At 40.5% G+C, this 19,518-nt stretch overlaps 1 protein-coding gene across 1 annotated transcript; it reads left to right on the top strand.

Annotated features, from left to right (window-relative positions):
• Positions 1 to 9,031: 9,031 nt before the first annotated feature.
• On the top strand, positions 9,032 to 17,305 carry LOC128317635 (CD48 antigen-like). The gene is made up of 6 exons (XM_053230805.1): positions 9,032 to 9,568; positions 14,016 to 14,348; positions 15,411 to 15,707; positions 16,382 to 16,495; positions 16,622 to 16,660; positions 16,803 to 17,305. Exons 1-5 carry the CDS (start codon positions 9,499 to 9,501, stop codon positions 16,654 to 16,656), a joined length of 849 nt encoding a protein of 282 aa, XP_053086780.1. The 5' UTR covers positions 9,032 to 9,498; the 3' UTR covers positions 16,657 to 16,660; positions 16,803 to 17,305.
• Positions 17,306 to 19,518: the final 2,213 nt, after the last annotated feature.

The raw sequence follows: 19,518 nt of genomic DNA, 5'->3' as shown, positions 1-19,518 counted from the left end.
CTATTTAGTACACAGTTATATAGAAGGGAATTATTTATAAGCGCACTATCTGTTGTCATCCAGATGAGGAAGGGCTTCCTTTTGAGCCTGGTTCCTCTCAAGGTTTCTTCCTCATATTGTCTCAGGGAGTTTTTCCTCACCACCGTCACCTCTTGCTCATTAGGGATAAATTCATAAATTTAAAATTTATATTGTGAGTTTATATATTTATGTAAAGCTGCTTTGTGACAGTTACCATTGTTAAAAGTGCTATACAAATAAAATTGAATTGAATTGAAGTATAGACATATGATATTTTTGTATAAGAGTCCCAGGAGCTCCTCAGAAGCTAGAATTTCAGCCCATGGCAAACAATCCTTTGCTATATAAATATATTGTAGCACCATGAGGTTGCAAGGGGCAGAACACAGACAACGGGAGGCACAAGTGGGGGAAAGTGCTCTTTATATTAAAATGCTGGTGTATGGGAAAGGCTGGTGTGAAGGTGAGGGTGGCTGGTGCAGAAAGGTGAGGTCACAATCGTCCCGGAACTGGGCGTGGTGAACACGGGGCAGCAGCATCGTGGCGGGACCCAGGAGGCACGTCGGTTGTTCTCGGGGTAGGCGAGGGTCGGCGCGCAGGAGTCCAGGCTCTTCGTCCTCGCTGACGTCGGCTTCTAGCAGCGAGAGGGAGAGAGACTTTAGTACCCTGCTTTACCGTACCTTTCCTTCCCTGAGAGCAGCCGCTGGCCCCTTTTATACTCTCCTGGTTTCTGCAGGACAGTAGGGAGCTGCCACTGCAATCATTGGCCGCCAGCCGAGTCCAGTTTCTCTGCCCTGCCTTGCACCCATGCGCTGTAATGCTCTCCGAAACAGTGGTGGTGCTGAATCAATGCTGTCCGTTCAGCACCATGGCAACAGTCGTGTGAGGAGCGCTGTGTGTACAGTACCCCTCCTTTAGCTCCGAGCCTACTGCCGGCATGCGACGGGCCCAGAGGGAGAACTGTCGTGAGAGCCCATCCGCATTACTGTGCTGAGCCTCCGCTTGATGTTGCACCTGGAAAAAGAGAAAAAAGCAGCTCCTCTACAGCCCACTTGATGGCCAGGGCCTCTCTCTCCACAGCCGCATACTTCCTCTCTGCGGGGGTCAGCTTTCGACTTATGTAGGGGACCGGGTGCTCCTCCCAGTGAAAAGAGCCGCTCCCAGGCCGGTCTGTGAGGCGTCTGTATGTACGGTCAAGGATTACATACGATGGGGGAGCTGGTGAGGGCTTCGTGACTCGGGCACACCCGATCCAGTTGTCCCTTCTTGGTGAGGTCTGAGAGGGGAGAGGCTATATAGAAGAACCTGTAGTACCCCCAACCCCAAAAAAGCACATACCTGTTTCTTCGTTGTGGGTGGCGGATATTCCTTAACTGCTCCCATATTCTTCTCCTGTGGCTTTAGAAGCCCCTGGACAATCCAGTAGCCCAGGTAATGTGCCTCGGTCAGCACCAGATGACACTTCCTGGGATTGGCAGTAAACCCATCCTTCCGGAGCTCTCCCAGGACGTCCCTGAGGTGGTAGAGGTGGTCAGACCAGGTGGAGGAGTGACTGACAACATCGTCCACGTAGGCAGCCGCGAAATGGCGATGTGGCCGCAGGACAATGTCCAGTAGGCATTAGAAAGTGGCTGGAGCTCTGTGCAGGCCGAAGGGGAGAACCCGGTACTGCCAGTGGCCGCTGGCGGTGGTGAAGGCCGTCTTTGTCTCGGCCTCTGGGCTCAGAGCTACTTGCCAATACCCCTTGGTGAGGTCGAGGGTGGGGATAAACTGGGCTCTCCCCAGTCGCTCCACCAGATCATCGACCCTGGGGAGGGTGTAGCTGCTGTCGGAAATCGTTACAAAGATGGATGCTTCCGTCGGGCTTTGGGACCACCAAAATGGGGCTGGACCAGGGGCTGGTGGGCTCTTCAATCACCCCGTCCTGGACCATACGGCTGATTTCCTCCTCTATAGCCATACGGCGGGCCTCTGGGACAACTCCCGGTGGGGTCTTGATGTCGTGGAAGACCAGATGCGTTAGGCCTGGGGTGGAGGAGAACACGTCAGCAAACTGGTCCACCAGCTCAGATAGCTCCTGGCTCTGCAGGATGAGCTCCTCTCCTCAGTGGACCAAGGTACGCTCAGGTGGACCTGTGGGGAGACTTCAAACACAGACACTGCGGGAACTGGTTCAACCCATTTTTTCAGTAGATTTATGTGGTTAAGTTGGGTGTCTGCGCGCTTACCTGGCTGTTGCAGGCGATAGTTCACGGGACCCACCTTCTCAAGGACTGTGTACAGGACCATAAACTTGCAGGAGGCAGTGGGAAGGAGAAGGAGGACCCGGTCCGCAGGCTGGAACTCACTGGGCTGAGCAGGCCGGTTGTAGACCCTTTGTTGTTCCTGTTGGGCGGCCTCCATATGCTCCCGGACAATGGGGGCGACACGGTCGATTCGTTCCTGCATTTCCTGTATATATTCCACGAGGGAACGGAATGAGGAGGGCTGCTCTTCCCAGGCCTCCCAGGCCAGGTCCAGCCGTCCTCGAGGTCACCGTCCGAAGAGGAGCTCGAAGGGGTGAAGCCGGTGGATGCCTGTGGAGTCTCTCGGACGTCAAAGAGGACGTACGGGAGGAGAAGGTCCCAGTTCCTCCCTTCCGCGTCTACCACTCGCCGCAGCATGCGCTTGAGAATCTGGTTAAAGTGCTCCACGAGACCATCAGTCTGGGGGTGGTAGACGGACGTCCTCGGGTGCTTTACCTGCCACAACCCACACAGATGCAGCAGAAGAGGAGAAGGAGCTCTCTGGCGATGTTGCGGGAGGTGGCTTTCCGAAGTGGTACTGCCTCGGGGTACCGGGTGGCGTAGTCCACGATGACCAGGATGTACTCATGGCCCCGGGCAGACTTTGGCAGCGGCCCCACGAGGTCCATGCCTATTCACTCGAAAGGGATGCCGATGATAGGGAGAAGAATGAGGGAAGCTGGTGCAGGCTTATAGGGCATGGTCCTCTGACACTAGAGGCACCGCTGGCAGAATGGCGGACCTCCGCGTCCATGCCGGGCCAGAGAAATCGGTCCTTCAACTTCTCCAAGGTGTTGCAGGCCCCCAGGTGTCCTCCCAGCAGATGCGAGTTGGCCAGGTGCATGAGGGATTGGGTCTTGCTGCCTGGGACCACCAGCAGTTCACAGGGCTGGCCTCTGTGCTCCGTCCGTAAGTATAAGAGGCCCCCGGGTACCAAAAGTATGCAGCTGGGAGTCTCCGCAGTGGGTCCTGCTGGACTCCCTCGATGACCTGCACCTGGCCCCAACAGTGCTTCAGTCTGCCGTCCTCCTTTTGCTCCCGCCCGAAGTTCCCCTCCCAGGCGACCTGCGAAAACACAGAGGAGACAGGGTTAGTAGGGGTGGGGGTCTCACCTGCTGAGGTCGCCCCGGCATCACCTTCGTCCTGGGCCGGGCAGGTCCGCCGGGCCCTCGGCCGCGTCGATCTGTGCCTCCGTCTCTGAGGAGGTCTCGAAGCCCTGGTGGTGCAGAAGCCCGGCCAGTCTCAACCCAGGAGTAGAGGCACGGGTAGTTCGGGAATGAGGCCCGCGAGGAGCAGCCACTCCTCGGCCTGATGTTTGATTCTGACTCTAGCAGTGGGCACCTCTCGGACATCCCTGTGCACACAAGAAACAGTTAGGGTGATAGCAGGTAGGCATGGGCCAGGGTTACGGTTACGCTTCCCGAGTCCAGGAGGGCCGAGACTGGATTGCAGTTTACCTCCACAGGGATGGTCGGGGAGCTGGGAGGGGTCACCGTGTGGAGAGCGCAGCCTGCGAGCCAGGGCTTGTGGAAAGGCTGGTGTGAAGGTGAGGGTGGCTGGTGCACAAAGGTGAATTACAATTACAGTAATTGTAAAATGGCAGCTACAAGATTAGCCTTATAAACTTTTCAGGTTGACTGGAGCAAAGAGAAACACATTTTAATTTTCTGAAATATTATTACTTTACTTTTGTCAGTATCAGTTATCAAACAACTTCTGTATCAGAGAGAATGTCCAAGTAAAGCTGGGGTTATTTAATGACATTGGTGTACAGGAGAGAATGTCAGCGATCTCAGCAGTAAAGATGGACAGAACCGTGTTCTACATGTTCGTCGCGTTTTCGCTCGGTGCCGAGCCGTCTGCAGGAAACGAAACCTCATGGAACAGGCAAAAGGTCAGGCAATCAAAAATATTGTGGTAAATCCAAAATCCAAAAACCAGACTATCAGTACACCGAATACACGGCTTGGCAAGTTCAAGTAGTGGCACACTGAGCGTTACCTCGCAAAGAGATTGTGTGTGAGGAGTCCTATTATACTGTGTGGAGCTGATTGGGAACATACATTAGATTTATATTCTGCAAAGTAATATATTACAATGTACAACTCTGAACAAGTAAAATGTATTCTCACATCACAAACACTATTTACACACACAGTTAAACACAACCTCTCAAAGGCTTCTGTATTATTATTTATTAAAAGAATTTAACATTAAAGGGGATTCACATTAGTGAGTAAACAGACCCATCCTACAAAGTACATACAGTATTATCTCCCTGGATCTGATTACAAACCTGTTTCACAGCACAAGCACAATTTGAAAGTCAGATATGTTGAAAAATCTCCAACATCCAAGAACCAAGGAGAACTCTTTTTAGATCTCATTTTTGAGCATGTGTTGTGAAAAACCTTCATTTATTAAATAAGAATTAATGCATTTGTTCATGTTTGTGTTTTCTTTCATGCTGCATTAACATCCTTCAGCAGGGTTTTAGCTCAGTGCTGTGCTCTTAAATGTAAATCTTCTTTAGTTTAAGTTAACATAATCTGGTGTTAATTCTAATATTTTCCATCTGTGCCAGGTTTTAAATTATGTCTAACACTGAAACATGAGCCATTCAGATATGCACATCATTCTACCTGTCACTTTTATAACAAACAGCAGCCTCCACATTATAACTCTTACCTGATATGAAAAGGAAAAGCAGACTCAATCGGTGACGGGGGAAGCAGGTCCCCATTTTGCTTCACTTCATTTTATCACCTATTCTAAATGAGTCTTTCTAAACAGATCGACTTACAGAAGTGCTCTGAAGACTTTATCAATAAATACATTCTGATGCTGGTCCACTAGGTCACGGATTAGGAATACCATCAGTCTAAAAACTCTGTTGGGGAGGTGATATAGTAACGAGCACACAGACAACACAAAGTTTAGTTTTTTCAGTGTTAATTTAACTACTTTAGGAAGAGGTAGGTCTTTATACGTAGTTTGAAAAAATGTCTTGCGTATTTGGTCTCTAGCCATCATCTACCTCTAAAGAATGTGTTCTCAAGTTCTGAAGGACCAGCAGGTGTGGTCAGTAGGAAGCGCCAGATTTTTTATTACTAATATTTTTTAAATAAGTTCTTGTATCTTCTCCCACTCCCACTTCCCAGCCATGCTCTAGTTCTCTGTAGGAGAGTGATAACCTCCTCTTCCTTGTACATGAGCTTATAGATGACCGACTGACTGCTGTTGCTCTGATCCTCCTCACACAGGCAGCAGAGCTCTTTATGGATCTCTTTATGATTTCTGGACATTATGACTTGTTCCCACCCACAGAGTGAATGCTTAGTTACAATAGCTAAATATCAGATTTAAATGTAAATGGATACATGAACTTTTTTTGCACATACAGTGTGTGTGATGTAGATGTTTTTGATATCATGCTTTTTTGCTTGTTTATCACTTCCCCTGCTAAAAAAAATCCTGTTTATTCTGACCAGCTATCAGCTTCTGAACAGTGGACACTGGGAAATTATTTTCCAGCTTTCTTATTTTTTGTCCAAATTGATCAATAATTTTTTTTTAATCGATTTTCTAATAGCCTTGAAGTATCATCTGTGACGTTGCATGCGTAGCAGTAATCGTGAAGGTGTTTCCATGTAGTAAATGGTCTTTGACCAGCAGGAGTTTTAGAAAGTTGGATTTTTCAGCAGGGCCCTGCCTCCATTTTAGTGAAAGACTAAGAGAGAGAGAGAGAGAGAGAGAGAGAGAGAGAGAGAGAGAGAGAGAGAGGTCCATGTACTCCATCTGACTGTGGCTCAGATTTCCTCTTGATAGAACACCTGAGGCATCACACACACACACACACACACATAGACACACACACACACACACACACAAAGACAGATTTTGGACTGATTTGATGTCCCCTCTTTTCAGTGCTAAATAACTGATTTCTGGAGACAGTAAATAAAACTCAAAGTTTTTGTAGGTTTTTATGCAACGTGCCCATTTTGCTTGCAGCTTGTTAAAAATATACATTTTCTGATTTAGATATTTCCGATATATTAATAGAAATGTCCTGAAGTATAGAGATATGATATTGTTGTATAATAGTCCCAAGAGCTCCTCAGAAGCTAGAATTTCAGCCCATGGCAAACAATCCTTTGCAGCGTGATCATTTGAACAATAATACTGTTTTGCACCTCTGATTCATTCTTTACATCATCACAGTCTATCCCTTCTTTTCTGGTAAACATCTGCACATTCACAGGAAACAACACGTGATCTTTACCCTGGTGATAAACACCTCATCACATGCTTCATCCTTCATCCAATCCTGGAACCTCGTGTTACTTTTTCCTCAAGTGTTTCCGGCAGATAACTGTGACTGTTTTTCTCTTAATTAAAAGCCTTTAATAATAAATCTATGGTGATGATAATGACATTAATGTAGCTGTAAAGTGAAAGACAAAGAAGAGATTAGATGTGTATGAACTTCTTGAAGCTCACTGCAGTGCATCAGTAATGAAGCTTGTTCACATGATTTCACTGGCTGATCTCATTAAATGTGTATGAGGTTCAGTATAAACACAAAAAGATCAATGTCTAAGTCATATATCAGCACTGTGTACATCAGATCAGTAACACACCACTTACAAATATTATTAAAGCACATGATACATGAACCTGATAAAAATCTAAAGAAACTAAATGTAGAGTAATTTAAAGACCACTAGATGTCGCTGTTGTTCCTGATAGACTGTGAGTTTTTCATCACGTGAATCATTGTGAATTTCTGCAGCTTTACATCAGCACTAAATAACATTTATTTAGAGAATTATTAAGTAGCATTTGATTTCTTATTTTCCTTCAGTTAATTATACATATTATTACAAATATCCTCCTGTAGCTCTTGGACTGAGTTCTCTGTTGTGTTTGTGCTCAGCACTAGTGTGTAGTTCCCAGCATAGATTCAGAGTCTGAGTTACTAAAAGAGTTCCTTCAGTCCTCCACCCTCCATCTAATTCTCTCTCCAAGCAGCTACGGCTGTTCTCTTGTTGTGCTAACTAGCTAACTAGTTCTCCAGGTAATATTAGCTAAATACAGTTCTGTATCCCCCCTTATAGTACCCTGGCTGTTCTGCTGCACAGTGTGCTTTTATCGCTTCCAGCCACACAGGCTTTTAGATGACAAAAGCATTTGATATCTTAGTTGTATTGATTTGTGGATAATGGGAAATGGAGTGATGGTGCATTAGGTTCTCCAGCACAATAGGAATCTCAGAGGAAATGAAAACTGCCTGTGAGGTCTCGAATACTCAGCTGGGGAATCTACTGACTCTCTGATTCTTCTCTCTGTTTCTGTGTTCTTACTGACCAAAGCGTTAAACTGTTAACATCTTCACATCTGTACAATGTCCAAATTCCAGTAAGTTTCCATTTCTGTTTTAAAATTGTATCATATAGTAGCTTTAATACTGACATGATAATGTGTGCATCATTTGACTTGTACACTGCTTAACTAATTTAACACAGATACACATTTACACCTGATTCTCAGCTAACGAATCTGATTCTCAGCTAACGAGACACAAATCTACAGAACTGAGTTGTGCTTTTACCTTTAACAAGCGCTCAGGTATCAAAATGTCTCACACAAATACTGATAACTCTTCACTGTCCCCATCTTTATAATGCACAACCTCCAAAACATTTAATGAACCATTAAGAGAGAAAGGAAATGACAAAACAGTGACACTTGTCATAGTTGGTGCAGAAGTTTGTGGTTGGTTCAGTGTTCAGCTCTCCGTCTCACACACACAGTAAAGGGGAAGTGGTGATGGACGACCAGACTGCAGAAATCACCAACTTTATTTTTCTTTTACACAAGACGTGTAAAGTTCTGAAACTAACCCTGAAGTGATCATTCTGTTCATTCTACACTAAGTGTTAATGTGTTTATTCAGAACCAACTGAGCTATATTTTTACAGAGTAATTTTTGTCTAAAACTTCATTACGCTCGTTTTAAAATGTCACATAAAAATGAAGCATGATCACACATTATATAAAAAGTTTTTTTATTAAATGTTTGCAAGCATGAGTATGATCTTTCTGGTTCTAAGTACAGACTGAAGTGAAATTGGCATGTTACCTGCATGTAATGTAACGTCTACCTGAGGGTGTACAAACTTCAAGATCTAGACAGGAGTCCAGTCCAGTGCTGAACTTCCTACAACAGGCTCGATAGAATAATGACTGACAATCATTACTTTAGAATAAACACCACACATTTATTTAAAACACAAATGTAAAAGGATGTTATACACACTGACACATGCTGATTCCCGTAAAAAGCAAAATCTAACCAACACATCTGTTTGCTCAGTGCATTACTAACAAGTTCAAATGAGCTCAGTTATGAATTTCAAGTCTTTGTTTAATTGTTGATTGATTTGATAAAGAATTCTCAAACCACAATCATAATATTAAAGCGCAGGTGCTTGGCACAGCTCTGAAACTGTAAAATAGAAACTAAATGACTTTAGGGTGAGAATATTAGCTATTTAGATTGTTACTGTTCCATTGAGATGGTTGGAGTTAGCAGTGTAGTTTATGGTCAGTAACACTGATGAGCATTCAGGAGTCAGTCGTACAGCAGAGAATATAAACTACTGCATCTTTTACTCAGGGCTGCTGTGTTCATACTGTATGTGTTTATGATGTTCAGCTGTGAATAAAGTTATGTTTAGGATGTTGGAGATGGTATCACGTGACATCAGATAATAATTACAGGGCAGTGGCAGTGTTTTCCCACATTCTCCTTTTGACTACAAACACAATTATTCAAGTAATATTTGTAGGATCAGTATGTAATTATAACATTTAATTTTTTCTAATTATAACATTTTAAAGCCCTCATTAAATCCACCTGAAAATATCTTTAAAAAGGTGTGTTACACAGAGCTGAGGGGAAAGTGTGTACTGAGCATGTACAGACTGAACACACTGCCACAGGAGGAGCTGCAGCGGGTTGATGGATGTGAGCCAGTAAAGACGCTAAGCTAACAGCATCGGAAGCATAACATACAGCAGAAACACACACCATGTCGCTTATCTGCTAGTTTTATTGTTTATAAAATCCTTCACTCACACTGATGTTCAGGACGACGGGAAAATGTCTGGCTGACAAACACTTACTATGGATTATGAAAATGTGACTATTTTAGCAGGAAACAGGATTCTCTGGACTTTTCTCCTCCTGCTGTGCTGTAAGTTTACACCTTTCCTTCACAACAGAAGAAAGTGTAACTGTAAATCTACAGAGTTTTATAAAAGAAGTCCGTCCTGAAGAAGGGGAAAGTGGGTTGTGAAAGTCGTGCTCCATGAAACCACGGTTAATCTAGCCGCTCGTGCGATTTTGGGGCGCGGCTTTTAGACACTTAGAGGTAATAACACTCACAGTGGAAAGCGAGCGTTAATATACTTTGGATCTGTAAAATACACTGCATGGCCAAAAAAAAGTCGCACAATCTAGTATTTTGTTGCACTGCATTTCGCTTTGATTATGGCACGCATTCGTCCTGGCATTGTTTCAACAACCTTATGCAACTTCACAACATTTATTTCCATCCAGAGTTGCATTAATCTTTGGCTGAGATCTTGCGTTGAGGACAGAGAGTCTAACCGCTGCGTAAAGTCTTCTCCAGCACGTTCCAAACACTTTCAATGGGGTTAAGGTCAGGACTCTGTGGTGGCCAATTCATGTGTGAAAATGATTCCTCATGCTCCCTGAACCACTCTTTCACAGGTTAATCCTGATGAATCTTAGCATTTTCATCCACTGACGGGAAAACCTGGTCATTCAGTATATTCAGGTGCTCAGCTGACTTCATTTTATTGCCGCACAATGAAGCTGAGCCTCGACCTGAGCAGCTGATGCAAAGCCAGATCATCACACTGCCTCCAGAGGCTTGTACAGTAGGCACTATGCATGACGGTGAATCACTTCATGCATTTCCCTTCTTACCCTGACACGCCCATTGCTCTGGAATAGAGTAAATCTGATTTGATCAGACCACATGACCTTTTTCCATTGCTCCACAGTCCAGTCTTTATGCTCCAGAGCAAACTGAAGTCATTTTTTCCGATTAGTTTCACTAACAAATGGCTTTCTTGTGGCCACACAGCTGTTTAGTCCCAATCCTGTAAGTTCTCATCACACTGTGCGTATGGAAATGCTCTTACTTTCACTATTAAACATAGCCGTGAGTTCTCCTGTCGATTTTTTTACGATGTCACATCACCGAGCATTATAAAGATCTCTGATCACGATCATTCAGGATTTTTTTCCCACTACATTTCTGCTGTAAAGCTGAAGGTTCACCACAATCCTTCCAGGCTTTAATAATGCACTGGACATTTCATAACCCAGTTCCAGTGATTTCAGCAATCTCATTAGCTGTTTTCTTTGCTTGATGCAGACCAACAATTTTCCCCTTCAGTAACATCTTTTCCACGACCATGGGAAACGTAATCTGCCATGTTTAAGAAATGAGAAGCTACACACTGCATCAGTTCAGGTTAAAAGAACTGTTACCAGCTGAAACATATTAATCTCTGCAGTAATCATCCAGTCACAGGCTCTGAAGTATTTACTTATTTAAACCCAGACAGCGACCTTTTTTTGGCCAGGCAGTGTATATATAAATATAATATCTGGATCTGTTAATATAATTGGGCCATGAGGCTGTTTTGATTCATTATAAAAGGGACATTTCAAATTGGTAGAAGACAAAACCAAATGATCAACTGAACCAACAGCTCACTCTGAACCGATATCAGTTGGGTTTGAGATTTGAAATGTCCATTTTATTTCAGCAGTACGTAAGGAAGTATTAATATTTAATAATATAATAAGACAAATATTAATATTTTTGTTGTCAGAGACATCCTCTGTGAAATGATCCATCTATATTTTTAAAAATTTTATTCATGGTTAGATTTATAATAATATTTTATATTGTTATATTAATATATATTTTATATAATAATATTTTTAATATATAATAATAATAATAATAAGGTTTCTTAAATGATGTTTTTATTTTTATTTGCCTTAATGATTTATACCCTCTCTATAAACTTGATCGATTTTGCCCATTATTTAAAAGTAAAGGCGTAAATATGAAAACATTTACCCTGGATACTCATAAATAGTGTGATCTGTTGTGTGTTGGTTTTGTTGTTTATTTAAATTTCAGTTTATATAAAAGTTAAGTTGCTTTGGGTGTGTAGGAGCTCGCTTTCCGCTGTCGGTGTTATTACCGCTAAGTGTCTAAAAGCCGCGCCTCAGAATTGCACGAGCGGCCTCATTAACCGCAGTTGAATTTTGCTCAGTGTTAAGCTGAACAGTGCTACAGCAGTTTAGAGCTGGTGTTAATGAGTCCTCTGAAAAGCTCCTGTTTCACAGCACTTTGACTTTTCAGACAAAGCCAAACACAGGAACCTGTTTAGTTTCCTTTCTATTAAACTCTCAGAATAAACACTGAACAGCACTTTTCACTGTCACTGAGGTGGGACTCTCTACAGCACATCATTTATTCCTGTAGTGTGTGTTTTTTTAATTATATGAGTGTATTTTACTTTTAATTGATCTGAGGAACATAATTAGTTTAAGAAACTCTCATGTACATTAATTAGCTTTGAGAGTAATGTTTAGAGACACACCTGAAGGTACAGAAGGTGTTTTTCTCCACTCCAGTGACAGGGAAAGATCCAGTTCAGTCCACTTTTCTGCAAATAAAATAATGTTAGCAATTAAAGTGTTCTGACTGTATGGTAAAGACAGCTTGTGGTTATTGATTTAGGGTTCTTAAGACTATAAATCCATGATATTATAGATTCATTGTGCTGATTTGTGATGATGATGTTTTCCACTCTGATAATTTCACACTTTAAGTTTCTATTTTTAATGTGTAGCTATAACTTTAAAAAGTGTACCATCTGATTAATGACAAGAACCAAATGATCCAGGCTAAAAAAAAAAAATCAAGTGACTCTTACTTGTACATTGATGTTATTTTTCAGTGAAAATCCTCTTTCAAATAAATCAACCCAGATCCATTTAATTTCTCAATAACAGTCTCTCCTTATGCAATAGAAATATATTGGAAAATCCTGTGCACTATATTTGTAAATATATGCAAATTCCTCCACTGTTATTTAACTGTACGGTGTCTTGCAAAAGTATTTGACCCCCCTGGAATTGATCAGATTTGTCTGAATTACAAATAATATGAATTACAAATGAACATATTCTTCCTCTCAGTATTTTTTCTGCTGACTCATGATCTCTTACAGTGAATTTCCAGTCAAAAATAATTATCAGTCTGCAGGAATCTCAAAGCTCCAGATGAAAGATATTGTCTTAACAAGGACACAAGTGACTTAGAATTGACCTTCACCTGTGAAATATTAAAACAGTTCCCTGAATAAAAACCACCTGAGCTGAACTGCCCTTGAAAAGAGGGTCAGTCTGAAGGAAAGGAGTGAAAGTGAAGGCTAAGGAGCATTCTAATGAAGTTAAAGATAAGGTCATAGAATTTCATCACTTAGGAATAGGATGTAAAATTATATATAAGAGGTTGGACATCCTAGTGAGATCAATATTGAGGATGCGGAAGCTGCATCACACCACCCAAGCAGTACTTAGACAAACAGTAACTAGAGAAGCAGTATTTAGACAAGCAGTATTTAGTCAAGCAGTACCTGGACAAGACTGTCCCTCAAAACTCATAAACAAGACAGAGACTGTGCCCCAAAAGTCACTCTGAAGGAGTTATAGAGTACAGTGGCTGAGAGTGAAGTGAAGGTGCATCAGACAACCATTTTATGAGCTCTGCATAGCCGGGGAATGTGTGGAAGGCATGGCTAAAAAGAAACTGATGCTCAGGAACAGCTGTATGAAAACACAAGAGCGAATCAGTGAAGATGTGTTTTTTGGTGAGATGAGACCAAGATCTAGATACTGTATTTGGGCAAGTGCTATGTGTGGTGCAAACCCAATTAACACCAGTCTCTACAGTGAAATATGGTGGTGGCAGCATCGTGCTCTTTTGTTATGCTTTCTATCCACTGAACCTGGGCTTCTTGTCAAAATTGAAGAAAGAATGGATAGAGTCAAATACAGGAGGATATTAGAAAAGAAATTGCTTCAGTCTGCTAAAAAACTAAAGCTTGGAAGAAACTTCACCGTTCAGCAGGACAATGGTCTCAAACACAAGACCAAAGCAGCCTGAAGAACCTGGAGCAAATCTGGCAGGAAGAATGGGTGAAAATCTCAAACAGCGCGCAGAGCTGGCAGGAACTTCACCGACCCCAACACACTTACAGCTGTTACTGCAGCAAAGGGTGGTTCTTCCAAGTGCTAGTCTGAAGGGGGTGAATACTTATGCAAGCAGCATTTTTCAGTTTTTAATTTTTTAAAAGATCTGATGACAAATAATGAATTTTGACTTTGAAAATGTACTTTAAGAGCAGATTGGTTTGCAGTAAAAATACTGGCTGGAACGATCTGCATAAGTGTCGTTTATAAACATCATCATCTGAAATCCCAAATCTGTAGCACAGTGTAGTTTTAATGGACTGTATGTGAATATGTTTGTGAGTGAAATGATGAATCTGAAGCTGAAGCTGTGATGCAGGTTTACTTTGCAGGTTTGTGTGCGGCTGGAGATGATATGGTCAAACTGCAGGAAGTGGAAGGAACCAATATAACTCTCTGTACTGGGAGAACTGGACTTCAGAGTGATGCTCATATTCTGTGGTTTTATGGACCTGAGAAAGCAGAGGAAAATACATTAATTGGTCAGGTGTTAAAAGGAGAAACTGTTCCAGAAATCAGTGAGAGATTTAAAGAGCGACTGCAGCTGGACAGAACCAGTGGAGCTTTAACCATCAGGAACGTCAGCAGAAACCATTCTGGAGTTTATTTAATACAAGTCATTGCTGGACGTCTCAAATCTTGGACTTTCAGTGTCAGTGTTTATGGTGAGTAAAAGTGTTTCATGTCTCCTTCCTGTCCATGTTCAGTCCATTAACTTCATAAAGGCCAAAAGGCCAGTCAGAGCTGAGTGTAGTCAAACTGCATCATTTACAGATAAATCTGCCCTGAAATCATAACAAAAAATACATCTATATTTTTTTATTTCCCTGCATTTAATCAAAACTCACAAACACCTGCAGTAGAACCGTATAAACTACATTACACTCACAGATGCAGTTTATCAAGGAGAAAAATTCAACATGCACAAACAAGTAATTTATAATCATCATTTTAATCTGGAAAACCTGGAAGTGTATAGACTAGTGTTCGAATAATGGAAAAGACCTGGAAACTGAGAGCATGGATAAAACATCCTGAAATTATTAGCTACTGGGATTTGGAATAAATTAACCCGAGTTATTGTTTTAAACCAGTCACTGGTCTCTAGCAGTGAATAACTCTGCAGGCTTCAGCTGTAATATTTCAGTAAAACTTGTGATATAATGATAATTGGTTAAGAATGATTCGTGTCAGTGTGTGTCTCCATTTGAACTTAGTCAATAAGTCATTACTGGAGGATTTATTATTGACCTTTACACCACAACACTGTTGAATTCTGGACTGTAATTGGTCAGAAGGTGTTGATTAATTTTCTATAACAGCAGCTCTGACAGTAGTGCAGCTACAAATCACAGGTTTATATTAATGCCCTCGTTCTAATACGTTATCGTTTCTATAGTAACAGCTCATTCACAGGGCGAAGTTTTCTGTAAGGAGAATTGTGTTTATAGCTGTTTCATGGATGTTCCACATTAAGTGTAACTATAAATAGATTTTAAAAATGACTTTTTATTATGGCTTCATTTAATAAAAATTGTAATAACTGGCAATTTGCTGTGGTATAAGAGGAATAAAAAACATGGGGATGTGCTGTTATAGGAAAATAATCACCTTCAGAGTGGTAACAGGAACTCCACTAATTTTTTTTAACCATTGTCTTGATTTAAAAGATTTCTAAAGCTGATGTTTCTAATCTGTGTTATTTACTCTGTGTTTCTGTTTCTTAGCTCCAGTATCAACTCCAGTAATAAGAAATGAAAGAGGAAATCGAGCTATCTCTTCCACAGAGCAGTGTTTCCTCCTGTGCACTGTGGAGAATGGAGAAGATGTGAAGTTATCCTGGTACAGAGGGAATGAGAGAATCTCCATCACCAATAACACAGATCTCAGTGTTCCCCTCAATCTCCCACTTCAAATACAACTCCATGATAATAACACTAACACTTATACCTGTGTGTCTGCAAACCCTGTCAGCAGTAAAACAACTTCTCTCAACATCGCACAGCTCTGTGATCATAACTCAGGTACGTCAGAGACTCTAAACTATCATCACTGTGAATAGAACAGAATAATGAATATTCATGTAGGAGTGAGACAGAGGTGACTGAAGATTAAGATATAAAATAAATTCATTATTGATGGTCTGTCAGTCTGGTTGTTTAAAGAAAATTCAGTAGTTTAAATGCTTATGTGTGAAAGTCTCAGTGAACACAACATCATTCAGTGGAGTCAATATCAACAATACCATGAAAAAGTATATAGAGGATTCATATTTACTGACCGCAATGGAATATTAATCAAGTGCCAGCTTCATGTTACAGGTTTCTCATGGATTTGAGTCAAGAATCAAAATAACATGGGCTTAGTGTGTGTGTTATGTAGAGCTGGGTGATATGACGATATAATATCGCTATTGAGATAAATTATAACACAGTACACTTTTCTGAGATATTGTAATCTGTTAGTGACATTTCTCTACTATTTTTGTAACAATTACATTTACACAATTACACAATAATAATTTAAACTCTTTCTTTACATTTTGTTTTACTGCTACTTTGTTAGAAAACCTAAATACTGTGATACGTATCATTTAACTTCAAGTATCATGATATATTTTTGTCATATCTCCCAGCTCTAGTCTTATGTCTGCATCATATAGAGAAAATAATTAATGAATATATCGTATTGTTCACAGGACAAACTGATCGTTCCCGTTCACTGCTTCCTGTCCTGATATCTGTTGGAGTCTTTGTGTTATTAATAATATCTGTATCTGTGTGGCTTTGGCTGAAAAAGAAAAAGCAACCAGGCAAGTAACGCATCTTTCTGTTCATGTGTTTAGTTTAGTTTTTACGTTTGCCATGTTTAGTAAAATTTAATCTGATTTGTGTGTCTTTACTTCCTGAACTGACTTACGCTGATGTGAATATTACAGCTCACAGTGCAGAGAGACTTACCTTAGAGAGTTAAAGAGGTAAACATCTAAAGAAAACTTCTGAACATGATCATGATGTGAAATGCATTAGAGGTTTTGGTATAAAAATCACATTTCCTCCACAGGAGTGATAAAGTCTCTCCCTGATTCAGATACTGAAATACACTGTTGTGTCTTACAGGAAGAAAACTCGAGAGTAACGCATGGTGAAGCGGAGAGTGACTCTGTGGTGTATGCAGCTGTGAAGAAATCCAGATAATTCAACACATCAGTATATCCTTTTTATTATTTTAATCAATTTGTTATTAAACCTTTTTTTAAACAGTATTTATCTTGTTCACAGTTGGTCGCAAGTGTTCACTATGTGTGTTTAAAATGTGTAGATTATGTACACTGGCTGTTAAAAAGTTGACTTGGTTATGTTTAATATCATATTTCATCCTAAATACCTTTGAGGGGATTTTAGGAAGTAGATTTCAGGGTCTCGTAACTGATTCCTATCTGAAGGTCTGCTGGTTAAACTTGTGTTTTTCTCACGAACGTATTTGTAAACTGATTAATCTGTTTGCTCTGAGCTGTGCTGAAATCCTGTAAGGGTTAGGTGTGTGTTTAATGTTAATATAATATTTGCATGCTCTCGTTATATAATCATGAATAGCAACATTAAAGTCAGCTAAAAACCAAGTGTCAAAAAGGCAAGCTCATCAGAAATGCTTCAGAGTTTTTACTGGAACACGTCAGGTTTGTTATAACGAATCAGCAGTTTCAGTTTTCCAGCTGCTTCTCAGTGTTTAAGCTTCTCAGGTTGCAGAGCTGTGAGACAGCACAACTTCATAACCGGAAGAGACAGAAGCGTCAGAGAGCTTGTCTTATACAGTCAGGTCCATGACAGTGACACGATTTCTGTAATTTTGCTTCTGTACACCACCACAACGGATTTGAAATGAAGCAATCAAGATGTGATTGTAGTGTAGACTTTCAGCTTTAATTCAAGGGGTTTAACAGAAATACTGCATTAACTGTTTAGGAATTTCAGCCATGTATGTAAGAGAGGCTTCTTTCTAGTTTGTTTTTTTTTTCCAACTCAAAGTTTGCAGTTTTTTTTAAATAAAAATGTAAACATGTAAACTCCCCCTTTTGTTATTTTTGCTTTATTGCCTATTAAAAGGCTGAAGGGATGAATAATTAAATATTCTGTTGAAAACATGATAATGCTAAAGGTGTAAAGCTGTAAAGTTCTTCTCTATAAAAGACAATAAGTCCATTACTGTTTATTTCACACACAGCAGGCGGGATCAGGCCTTCATTAGTAGGTTTGTTACTTTTAGCCCACAGAGATCTGTCCTTCCCTGGTTTAATGGGCGTTGTCCCTGAATTTAATTATAAATGATGTTACACACAACACTGCCCCCTGCTGTTCTTATACAGTACTGTGCAAAAGTCTACACACCCTTAATTATTTTTATACAAAAGTAGTCTTAGCTGCTTATTTGGTGTTTTTGGCATTAAACTGTGAGGAAAAACAGAAACAACCAGATTTCCAAACTTTCATGTTTTTTTTCCAAAAACATTAAATGTTACAGAAAAAATGAAATGTTTTTAGAAGTGGTCAGTAATGGAGCACTTTCCAGATAAACCCATAATGGAGGCTGTTCTGGTTTCAGAAACAGGAGCAAAGTGAGAAGCAAAGTGTCCAGAAGAACTGTGTTAGGTTCTCCAAGATGCAGAAAAACACTTCCAGCTGCTTTCTGTATAAAACTGTACAGCAGTGAACCTGAGAGAAGTTTAGGCTTAAAGCCAGAGTTCCAACAAATATTCATTTACTTTATTATTGTTTAGTGGAAATGAGAGTTCATTTATTGGCCTAAAAGTAGAAACTTTTCATTTCATCAAGTTTGAGGACTTTTGCCCAGAACTGTACAAACTATTATATTTCAGTGAAAACTGTTCAATTAGAAACCTCAATTCTGATCCTTTAAAACAAGCAGCCAGAGTTATTTTACTGTCACCTGTATGAGTATTTCTTTATATTAACTGTTTTTACCAAACCATAAGCCAAGAACTAATCTCCCAGAGCTTTTAATAAGATTTACACTTTAAACATTAAAACATCTTCCTTGTGTTTACTTTCTTAATATCAGCTAAAAAAGAGAAACACAATTATTTAAAAAAGCTATTATATTATATTATGTTATATTATATTTTACAGTATTATGTAATACATTAATATTTACTAGTTTGATGTTCCATCACAGAATCATAAAATCTCAGGAGTTTTTCCCAGTGTATAATTATCGCTAAAGTAGCATTGTAAACTAAAACACTAAATAATCTCAGTAAATAAGAAACAATTCAGCCAGCAGGTTTTACACATGTATATTATTATCAGTATTTTCCATTTCATCCCTGTGCACTTAAATAAAGCATTAAACAGTGTAAAGAAGGTGAATAATGTGATTTGCTGTGAGAAGAGAAAGTTCATTAAACAGTTTCTCCTACCGTAAAGAGCTCAGTAAAGCCTCCAGCTCAGACGATGTCCTTTAAATCACGTCCATGTGAGGACACTGATGTGTAAATGGTCAACAGTTAGCATTGTTCATTAGCAGAAAATCAGGTTCCAGGAATGGTTCAAGTGGTTCATTAGGGGTCCAAGCACGAAGTGTTTTCTTCTTATTTTTATTATTCTTATTCTTATTCTTATTCTTATTCTTATTCTTATTATTATTATTAGGGGCCCAAGCACCGAAGGAGCATAAGCATCCTATTGTTATTCTTTGTTTTCTTATTATTATTATCTTATATCTTAATATCTTATTATTATTAGGGGCCCAAGCACCGAAGGTGCTCAGCACCCTATTGTTATTCTATGTTTTCTTCTTCTTCTTCTTCTTCTTCTG

Source organism: Pangasianodon hypophthalmus, chromosome 28 (assembly GCF_027358585.1).
Source record: "Pangasianodon hypophthalmus isolate fPanHyp1 chromosome 28, fPanHyp1.pri, whole genome shotgun sequence".
Classification (NCBI taxonomy): Eukaryota; Metazoa; Chordata; class Actinopteri; order Siluriformes; family Pangasiidae; genus Pangasianodon; species Pangasianodon hypophthalmus.
Note: the sequence above shows the minus strand (reverse complement) of the source record. Positions and strands in the feature narration are given on the sequence as shown.

Coding starts and splice junctions, on each gene's coding strand:
- LOC128317635 (XM_053230805.1), top strand. CDS start 9,499: ATGGATTATGAAAATGTGACTATTTTAGCAGGAAACAGGATTCTCTGG. Junction 14,349..15,410: donor TTTCAGTGTCAGTGTTTATG/GTGAGTAAAAGT, acceptor TCTGTTTCTTAG/CTCCAGTATCAACTCCAGTA. Junction 16,496..16,621: donor GAAAAAGAAAAAGCAACCAG/GCAAGTAACGCA, acceptor TGAATATTACAG/CTCACAGTGCAGAGAGACTT.